Raw genomic sequence first — 10,735 nt, 5'->3', positions numbered from 1 at the left:
TGCCTTTTTTTTTTTTTATTCTGTTGTAACAGAGGACACAAACACTGAGATACCTTCTGGGATTGACTGTATTGTTTTTCTTTTTTTCTCGACTGACGATTTCTTACCTTGTCTCTTATCCGTCCAAACTTCTCTGGACCCCCTGCTGTGATTTGGATGACAGAACCCCACCTTCCAGCTTCATGTAGGATGCCTGACAGAGAGCACTCTGCATTACACTCCCCTTGGTGAAGCTGCCTGCGTCTCTGAAAAAGAGGAGAAGACAAGACGCTTTTTTTTTTTTTTTTTTTTTGAAAGTTTTATTCCAGTTTGTCTTTGATTACTCCTGCCCTTGCACGTTTGAGCACGTCCCCCCACGGGGCATGGAGAAGACACGTGATAAACTAATCATGGCACTCAGGAGGAGGCTGGAACAATAATGATAAATCACATGGTTGTCCAAAACATAATTCTTATGCAAAATCCTTATTGACATCAAAGAACACGAGGAGCCTCATGAGCTGGTTTAGGGGTGTTTTATGTGCACGTGTTTTGAAGTTTACACCCAATGCACAGCATGCTGCTTCTACCGCAGCTTTTCCGTGGTGAAAATATTGCTACCTTCTGTTCTACTACTATTCTAACATTGTACTACTAAGAAAGCTGTATCTTCAGTTCCCAGGACCCCTTGGGAATCACCCCTCATCCTGATTTCATCAAAGAAATTCTAATTAAACCAGGGCACCTTGCATGCAAAGACACGTTCAGGATGACAGGAAGGAGACAACATTGGAGATATAAGAAGAAGCCAATCTTTAAAAAAAATAAAAACGAATTCTGAAATGTGTCAAAGGTAGGAAAGTCAACTAAATGCTGACGTTCTGGGGAAACTTACTTATCAAAGCAATAGTTCCATCAAGTGGCTGCAGCACCAAACTGCAGCTACAACCAAATACTGACGGCATTTTTATTTATTTTTTTCACCCAAAGAAGATTGAAATGAAACATTTCTACTGATTGCCAAAGCTTCTGCTTTTAATAACTATAATTCCTCTTTATATTGTTTGAAATACAGTTGCTATTTTCACAGCTCTGAACAGAGGGTGCAGAAGCAGCTTCACAATATATTAATGCATCTGAATACATTTAGGCATTAAATACAGTTGCATTATTTCTTAAAAGAAATATAGGAAATGATGCATGCATACAAGGGAGTATGTCAGTTCCTGTCTATATTTGAGAGTTTTTGTTTCAGCAGGGATTTGCTGGGAGCATATTATAATCAGAAGGAGGGACTTGGAAGGAGAACAAGTTTTGTTTTCAGTTGTGGAATGAGGAAGAAGCAAGTAAAATGGCACATTTGCCTCAATGACACATTGGGTAAAGAAAGCTTTCTGCTGCTGTTATTAATTCGTGAGTCTTTTTTTTTTTAAACAGTGACTTTTGTGTTTAAAGCCTCTTATGCATTTCTGTCTTTAAAGGGCGGTGTAACACTAAAATTTAAAATGAGCGGGACGTGTGTGAGAACTGAGCTGCAGTCACGTCTTAGTGCAGTGACATGTGTGTGTTAGCTGTCACACTGGAGCTTCCTGAGCGTGGACATGCGTCGAGCATGTTCGGCCAGGAGTTTGTGGTGAAACAAAGGACAGAGATCCTGCACAGCCTGTGCAGCAGTGGATCAGCCGAACCTCTGGAAAAGATTCTGGATATCCTGCTCTCCCAGGGGGAGCTCACATGGGAGGACTACCAGAACGTACAGGTACCTGGACGACCCTTGTACGCTAACGCCAGGCAGCTGCTCGACCTGGTTTACATGAAGGGTGTGGATGCACGTGGGTGCTTTCTCACTGCTCTCCAAGAGGTCAAACCAGAAGCACTGGGAGCTTTCCCCTCATTCACAGGGTGTAATCCAAGTCCAGAGGATAAAGGAGAAACTCGGTGCACGTCTGCTCAGAACCTTCTGGCTCAAAGGCCGAGCCTTGTCCACAAGCTCCAAGGCTGCATTGACGGTGCCCTGGAAGCTTTGCTTGAGTCGGGCTACTTCTCTGTGTCAGACTGCGATGAAGTGCGGCTCCCTCTACGCACTCCCACACAACAGGTACGAGAAGTTCGACACAGTAAAATGTGGTCTGGCAATCCCTCATTATTCAGTAATGATTAACATGTTTGAAATGATTGGTGACATTTCATTATTTAATTCCTTATTTAGAATGTGCGATTGAAGGTCACATCTATATTTGTCAAAAGTCTACACTGCTTGTTTAAGGAGAAATTTGAAATGTGCTGATTTACTTAGATGAACAGGAACATTCTCACTTATATGGCTTGCTACTATTGTTCCTCTGATAGAAACTTGCTGTTAAAAAAACTGTTTCTATTCTGCAAGAGTGGAAAAAGCAGCATTTACACAATGGGATGCTGGAGGGACTACATGTTTCTGTAGGCCAACCGTTTACGCTGGCAACTATTCATGTATAAAATGTACTTTTGTTGTTCATGCTGTATAGTATTTTTCAAAAGTAACACCGACATTACCTCATTCATAAACTACAACATTTAACTTCAAAACTATAGAAATGCACAATTTCTTTTTTTTAATAATGTTGGAATGTTTCATTTATCTTTTCTGCACAGTTCAATGATTTCCGATACAAAAACTGTGTTGTCATATATCCATCAGGCGAGGTGTCTACTCGACCACGTCAGATCAAAAGGTGAATCAGCAGCCACAGTTGTCCTGCGTTACATCCAACAAAAACCAGAATGTGGTTCCCCAACTTACTCTGACAACACAACTCCTCCCAAAGGTCTGTTATGAACACAGTGACACTGAAACCTATGTGAAAATTATTTCTAAGAGCTCCTAGAAGTTGTTTCTACACAAACTGTTTCACTTTGGTGGGACTTACGTTTTGATTAAAACATTTACACATTTCCTTTGAAAATATGGCAGTTGTGAAGCTCCGTTAATACACTTTGACACTCATTGAAAAATGTGACCCTGACCCTCGATTTTATTCAACATTAGTTTTGTTTTGACATTTTTTTTCAGAGTTCTTGAAGTACCAGAAGAAGCTGAGCAGTTCTGTGTCTGCACAGTCCTGCTTTCTCAGTACTTATGGGGGGACCAGTCACATGTCTCTGGACGACATCTACACTGAAGGCCATCTGGAGTTAGCTCAGGACTGTGCTGATGCTCATTCACCTCTGGGCCTGGAGGGTATTGTAGGTAAAGTGGGCACGGTGAATAAGGAAGCGGACACGGTGCTGGTGTCCGGTGAGGCGGGCAGCGGGAAGAGCACCTTGCTCCAGAGGCTGCACTTGCTCTGGGCTCGTGGAGTGGCCCTGCAGGACTTCCTTCTTCTTTTTCCATTCAGCTGCCGCAGGTTGAACTCTGAGGAGAAAGAACTGTCTGTACAGGAATTGCTGTTTCAACACTGCTGCTGGCCTGACAGGGAGCAGGAAGAGATCTTTCAGTTCATACTGGACCACCCCCATCTCATCCTCTTCACCTTTGATGGCCTGGATGAACTCAAGCAGAGCTTTTCAGACGAGCACAGGCTCTGCTGTCCCACTCAGCGTGCCCCGGTTCATATGCTCTTGTTCAACTTAATCCAGGGTTCTCTAATGAAGGGCGTCCGGAAAGTTGTCACAAGTCGCCCGGAGGCAGTCGGTCCAGTGTTGAAGAAGCACCTGAGCAAAGAGGTCTTTCTAAAAGGATTCTCCTTGGATGGAATTAACTGTTTTGTAAGAAAGAATCACAGCGACCCCACTTTAGCTGCAAAGGTTTTAGCATCACTGCAGGCAAACACAGCTTTACTTGGACTCTGTCATAATCCGGTTCTCTGCTGGATTGTCTCACGATGCCACAAAGAGCTTCTAGGCTGTGGGGAAGGCAGCCCACAGACAATCACAGATGTTTACCTCATGATTCTGCAGCACTTTTTCCAGCACCAAAGCCCATCGAAGAGCAGCAAACGGGCAGGGTGGCTAGAGGAGCATCTTAAAACGGTCTTGCATCTGGGACAGCTTGCCTTCAAGGGGATAGTAGCCACCAGCTATATCTTCTCAGCTACAGACCTAGAGGCATCTGGAGTGACTGAATTTGATATCTCCATGGGCTTTCTCCTGACAAGCAAAGATATGTCTGCTCCCAACAGGAAACAGTATGAATTCCTTCATTTGACAATCCAATGTTTCTTTGCTGCTCTCTACGTGGTTCTGTCAGACAACACTGATCGCTCAGCAATCCCCAAGCTTTTTGAGCCTCAGGACAGGGAGGGAGCTGGTGTGTGTTTTATCGTGTGCATATCGTCCACAAACCAACAAAACGTTGAGGACGCAACAACAGCAAAAACACCAAACCTCCAAATCACCGCAGCCTTTGTGTCAGGACTTCTGTCTAAGAGACACCAGAGCTTGTTGCTGCATTCCTGCTCCAGTGCTGTGATCGGCAAAAAGGGCCAACAAGTGGCACGATGTCTTTCCAAAGGGATGCAGAAACACTTCAAGTCCATTCCTCAACCTGTGCAGGGAGAGAAGAAGAGCATGCATGCCATGCCAGACTTTGTTTGGCTGATCAAATGTATCTATGAAATGCAGGAGGACAGAATTGCGAAGCATGCAATGAGTAAGCTGGAGGTGGACCACTTGAAACTGACATACTGTAACATAGGCCCGGTAGAGTGCACTGCGCTTGCCTATGTGCTCCAGCATTTGAGAAACCCTGTAGGCCTTCAGCTGGACAACAACTCTGTAGGCGATGTTGGAGTGGAGCAGCTCCTGCCCTGCTTGCACATCTGCAGATCGCTGTAGTGAGTGTGATCATTTTTATTTATTTATTTTTATTTTGCATAGAAGAATCATATAAATTATTAATTCAGCAATTTAGTTCACAGATTATGGTGAACAGACTCTGATGGGATCTATTTTACTGAGGCAATCTTTACTTTAAGTGACTATTTTACAATGGTTACATGCTTCATGGTAAACCTGCTACCTCCTACAACGAGGATTAGAGGAAGGTGGAGTCACACAATAACAACACGCTTGTGGTTTGTCCTGGAACCGTGAGCATGAAGTTTGTTGAAGGTATATAAACTGTGCACACGGAATCATTTCGAACTCAACGTTAAATTTTTGATAAAGGGAAACAGATAACAAAAACAGAGCAAATCAAACTCTGTTCTCTATCAGTGACCAATGCAGTCGTAAGAAAGATGAAGAAAAGATGAAAAGACAACAATATATGGCAGTATGATATAAAGAACTGCTTGAATGAAAGCAGCAGCAAACAGAAATGCCTTCAAATCCTGCATTTTCTCTGAGACCTTCTTCCAAACTGTTGGTGCATAAAAGCAGCGCCTGCATGTTTGGTTTTTGCTTTGAACAGTTCAATTCAGGTGGCTTGGGAGCCAACGGCGCTATTTTCACTTCACTTACCTGAGTGACAGTGTCAACTCAAACAAACCAGTTCTTTTTAAGTGGAAGACAAACCCAGATGATGGACACAGAAAGACTATAAAGTGTCTTCATGTCTGTGGACGGAAATACTGAAAGTATTAATAAATAATCAACAGCTGTGACTGGTTCGACTGGTTCGACTGGTTCGAAAGCACAGTTGGAAACTAACAAACTATTTGTCATTTCTAACTGGTTGTAGGGAGATTTATTCAAGTGTGTATACTTTATGTAAATGCTACTTTTAGCCCACACGTTTGAACATAACATGTCTTTCCATTTGGCTGCTCACACTCCTCAAACTGGCTTATCGCTCATAAGTGATACATTTAGATGAATATTAGTTGGTCGAGAATTTCTGTTCCCATTAATTAAAAATGAAAAAATCTTTCAAAATATTTTTTTAAAAAAATTCTAATTTCTTACTCAAAACTGTTTTATCGTGACGTACAGCATCATTGCTCATACTTGATCTGATGCTTTCCTACTATCACACCTCAATTCTAAAAATAATACTAGTTTAGAAAACTGTTAAAATATGTCTGTTAGCCCATGTGCATATAATTATGTGCATATAACCCATGGCCATACAAAAAAGGGTTGATACGCCTTGTAAGGCAACTTTTTCTACTATTACCTTCTCTACAAGAGAACGTTTCAGAATTTGTTCTATTTGAAATTTTCTTAAGCAAAAAGATGAAGTGGTTATTTTACTTTTCACTCAAGTCTTTATATAAGTATCTGTACTATTTAAGAAAAGAATGAGAATCTTTTCCACCTCTGCTCCAAAGCTCGGGAACATCAGAGTTAAGCTTAGTTCTTTTTTCAGAAAGCAAAATCTATTGTCTGCTGGCAAATGATCCTGGGTTGAGATTCCTAAAGCTAGAAAGTTCTAATTCATAAAGCTGCTGTCGGTGTCAGACTGTGAAATCAAACGAGTCGAAGAGATTCACACTGAGCTTTGTTTGGAAAGCTACGGGAAGCTTGGTCATCTGTGTTTCAATGCAGGCAGAGTGTAGTTTCATAGTTACAATGAAAAACCAGGAAGAAAAGGGGGAGGGGGCACAAAGAAGAAAGTTATACACAGCAAATTAATAAAAGCAGAAAAAAGTGTTTAACACGATCCGTCTTTGTTGTTCCTTCATCAGCCTTCGAAATAATAACATCACAGATGAAGGCATCCGCAAACTCATCGCGAAGGGGATCCATTGTAAAAACTTCCAGAAGATTGCGTAAGTACTTGTCGAGATGAGTTCAACTGCGCCTCGGCGTCACAAATTACATTTCATCAGTTGCCTGGTTTAATCGTTTTGTTTCCCTCCAGGCTCTTCAACAACAAGCTCACTGATGTTTGCGCGAAGTACTTTTGTCACCTTCTGCAGACCAGGCAGGACTTCCTGTCTCTCAGGTCGGTAAAGCAGGGTCACATATAACTCGTGTCTTCAGATGAAGGAGTGGCGTCGACTTTTAGATGACGAATCATTTCAACATTTTCCTTCAGGCTTGGAAACAATAATATCACAGCAGAAGGAGCTCAGTGGCTTGCAGAGGGACTGAAATGCAATCATTCGCTGCAGTTTCTGGGGTACAGCTTTACCTCTGAATGTTGTTTTAATGTATTGTATTGTTTCAGTTTGTCCATTAAATAACAGACATATTTATATTCCCAGGCTTTGGGGCAATAAGATAGGGGATGCAGGAGCAAAGGCCCTCGCCGGTGCCTTGGAAAACAGCAAAACTCTGGTTTGGTTCAGGTGATATCTGCTTTAAATGCTGCCGTTCATTCACTTTTATAGTATTTGAAATGCTGTGCAGTGATGGAAGTTTGTACAACTACCTTGCAGTTTATTTGGATTATTAACAAAATATATTCATGTTGTTTGACATCAGCTGATTGTGATAGTTATGTTTTGTGTGATGTAGCCTCGTGGGCAATGGTATCGGGAGTTCAGGAGCGCGTGCCCTCGCCAACATCATCAGGAAGAGTCCGACTCTGGAGGAGCTTTGGTAAGCGCTGGAGAGAAGTATGTACTCAGAGGGGCATGGGGACGTTTATTGACTGCTGGTCAAAATAATAGATAGAAGAATTTTAAAAACCTTCAATTGAAAGTAACAATGAAGGTCCCGCAATGGTCAATCCTCAGAAAACAATATCTATTCTTTCTTTATTTTTTTAGCTTGTTGGAGGCCACATACTTTCACAGATCGTTAGGTCGGCGGCCCTTTACAGGCTTAGCAAAGTCTGATCTGTATACTCCATGGATTTTTGGCTGCTTGTCAGGACATTCTAATCTGTGGCAACTAAAAAGTTCTATTCTACAGCTTTTCAGTTTTTTTGGGACATGTTTACAAAATGCCTCCGTTCGAACGTTCATTTGCACAATTTTCATGTTCGATTTTGAGTCGGTAATAAAGAAAAGGAATAATTTGCAGATGATTCTTTACAACAATGTTATTGTAGAGAAGTAAAATATTATCGCTTGATGTAATTCATCCTAAAAGGCAGAAATGACTGCAAATCATGACATACTGTATTTTCTGGACTATAAGTCTCACTTTTTGTAGTCGCTCATGCGTTAATGTATTTTCTGAATTCACATCAGCACATTAGAATGAACATTAAAAATTCAACATTCATTTTTAACACCATTAGAATAAGGAGAACATCAAAAGAATGCACATTCCTTGTTGTTGTTTTTATTTGTTGTGTTCAGAAGTTCAGCCCTTTTATTTCCTCCATTGATGAAATACTCACTTATAAGACAATGAAGTTCCCAATGAATCAAGCAGAAATAAATGTGGAAATGAAAATAGCAGCCGCTAAATGTATCCATTAGTTCCTTTCTACTCGAATCAAACTTAAGTAAACTAAAGATTGGAAAGTGACTCCTGGAACAAGGTTTTATAGGTCACAATATTTATCAAGGCTTGAAATTTACAGCATCTGCCCTCACTGCAGGGCACCACACTAACAAGCTTACGAATGTGTGAGACCTTGGTAAAGGTTGACTCAGATCACATCTGTCGGGGAAACCTAACTTTTTCAAATAAAACTGTTCAAAAATGTTAATAGGATATTTTTTCATATCCCAAAAACGTTATTCATCTACAATGTAAGTCATTTAAAACATTTTTCTCTGGATACTGTTACTACTCAGTTACAGAAATGTTGATCATTGCTCATGTCTGCAAACCACTCTGCAGTACTTGTTCACATGACATACTGCATGGTTATATGACGTGTTTGACAATTATAGTCTGTTGTGTGCTCTGTAGCAGTTGTTCACAATGGTTTTCTTGACCCAAATTATTACCATTGTAAACTCGGGCGACCCTCCACCACACCCTGTACAATTACGAAAAGAAAAAGCTCAAAGAACCACATAACACACTATGAGTTAAAAATGTCTTTGTTATATTCTATAACAATGAGTTCCTTTTCTCTGAGGATAAACTCTCTGGGTTTGCACGCTGGCTCGGGGTGTTTGGTGGACGGGTGCCACTTCAGCTTGCGGTTTCAAACCTCCCTTCACAGGTTTTTCACAGCAAAAGATGAAATCAGTTCTAATTTTATCCATTTTATTTCTCACCGCTTACTCCGCATGCATACCTTTGTGTTTATCAGACACTTTTCAATAGCATTTTGTTAAAAAAATATATCAAATATTAATGTGAACACTTAAAATTAGTAGTTTAGTAGTAGACATACTGAATTAAACAGACTCACTTATTTTTAAGACAAAAAAAAGTAATACTCCTTAAAATCTTGTAGGTCGGGCCCCCCCTCGGTTAGGACTCACTGCTCTATAGTAAACTCGCTGTACTCTACTGTGCTTCTTATGTTGCTCCACTCTCTTATTGCTGGTTCAAGGTTGACAGAGAACTGCATAACCAGAGCAGGAGTGGAGTGTTTGATTGAAGCCCTTCAGCGCAACACTCAGATGAAGTCGATATGGTAAGTGATGCCCACAAACTATCCAGCATCCTACTGTTTTACAAATCTTTAGTGCACCTTGTTTAGATGCAACTTACCGGCAGTTTCAAAGTCGGGAAATGCTCGATATTAAGGTTGCATCTCTTTCAGCTCCACTCTAATATCAATTTGGCTTTTAATATTGTAATTTTCAAATTGCTTGGACATTGTTGTTGGTTTATGTTTGTCTTTTCTTGCTGCATTGCAGGTTGAGAAACAACGACCTCATGTTGGAAGAACAAGAAGAAATGACAAAGCATGAATCAAGACTGGTCTTCTGACTCTAGATGACGTTGCCCAGAGACTTTCCATTGGTAAATGATATTTATTATTGTAAATATTGTCTGTCAAAATGTGAGATGTAAATTGTGCGCAGTTATATGTATTTTTTTTTCCCCAACTTTTTTGGAGCCCATCCAAACTTTGTATTGTAGATACTGTATAATTGTGTACAAGGAGACGGGAACATATTATACCATAAATATGGTATTAACATGCACCCATGTCAGCAGACACTGCTACTGGAAGCTGATATTGATGGTACAACCAGGATAACACACAGTTGCAATGTGTTGGAACCAAAAAACTGTAAGCCCCTACTAAAAGTCATTGTGGAAATAAACTACTGCAAATGTTTACAAAGGTTGAGAACTGAACTCTGTGTTTATTTGCCGCCACAGCTGGTATGATGACCCTTTAAGAGCTACTCCAATAAATACATTATATCATCAGTAAATACAGTTTCATAGACATTTTCTCATAAAAATAAACACCGATCCAAACATTAACCTTTGACACTGTTTTATCCTACTCACCGTACCTGGATGATGAAGTTAATCCCAGTTGACTATGAGTGAAGGGAGGATACACCCCGAAGAGGAAAACACATAAAGACAGAGCATCACACATGGAAATTCAAACCTACAAGCAATATGAAAGTTGCAATAAACCTCAAATGGATTTTTATCATTACTGTGGGAGGATACCCAAAGAGAAAACTTAGACATACACAAGGTAACATGCAAACTTCAGAAAGAAAAACCTCCAAGCCGATAACCCTGATCTATCTATCTATCTATCTATCCATCCATCCATCCATCCATCCATCCATCCATCCATCCATCCATCCATCCATCCATCCATCCATCCATTCATTCATTCTAACCATAAACAATGCTAATACAGGAAGATATCATTATGAAATAAAGATAGAAGTGGACATGTATCCATGATTACCACTAGTTAAGTCAGTCAGGTTAATTAATTATTGAATAATTGCTTGCTTAATGTAGAAAATAAATAAAGATATTACCAGTGCCTCCT

The 10,735-nt window shown here is 40.5% G+C and overlaps 1 protein-coding gene across 3 annotated transcripts; it reads left to right on the top strand.

Annotated features, from left to right (window-relative positions):
* The first annotated feature begins 1,295 nt into the window (after positions 1 to 1,295).
* nod2 (nucleotide-binding oligomerization domain containing 2) lies at positions 1,296 to 10,145 on the top strand. 3 transcript variants are annotated; one of them, XM_080493545.1, is made up of 11 exons: positions 1,296 to 1,359; positions 1,461 to 2,077; positions 2,660 to 2,786; positions 3,032 to 4,793; positions 6,588 to 6,671; positions 6,764 to 6,847; positions 6,941 to 7,024; positions 7,110 to 7,193; positions 7,363 to 7,446; positions 9,311 to 9,394; positions 9,621 to 10,066. In XM_080493545.1, the coding sequence occupies exons 2-11, from the start codon at positions 1,538 to 1,540 to the stop codon at positions 9,691 to 9,693; spliced, it is 3,006 nt and encodes a 1,001-aa protein (XP_080349671.1). In that variant the 5' UTR covers positions 1,296 to 1,359; positions 1,461 to 1,537; the 3' UTR covers positions 9,694 to 10,066. The 3 variants fall into 3 exon arrangements, with proteins under 3 accessions (XP_080349671.1, XP_080349672.1, XP_080349673.1); XM_080493546.1 differs by having other exon boundaries at positions 1,302 to 2,077; positions 9,621 to 10,145; XM_080493547.1 differs by lacking the exon at positions 1,296 to 1,359 and having other exon boundaries at positions 1,517 to 2,077; positions 2,660 to 2,693.
* The last annotated feature ends 590 nt before the right edge of the window (positions 10,146 to 10,735 follow it).

This window comes from Lipophrys pholis, assembly GCF_963383615.2.
Source record: "Lipophrys pholis genome assembly, chromosome: 2".
Lineage (NCBI taxonomy): Eukaryota > Metazoa > Chordata > Actinopteri > Blenniiformes > Blenniidae > Lipophrys > Lipophrys pholis.
The sequence above is the reverse complement of the archived record's forward strand: the minus strand, read 5'-3'. Positions and strand labels throughout refer to the sequence as shown.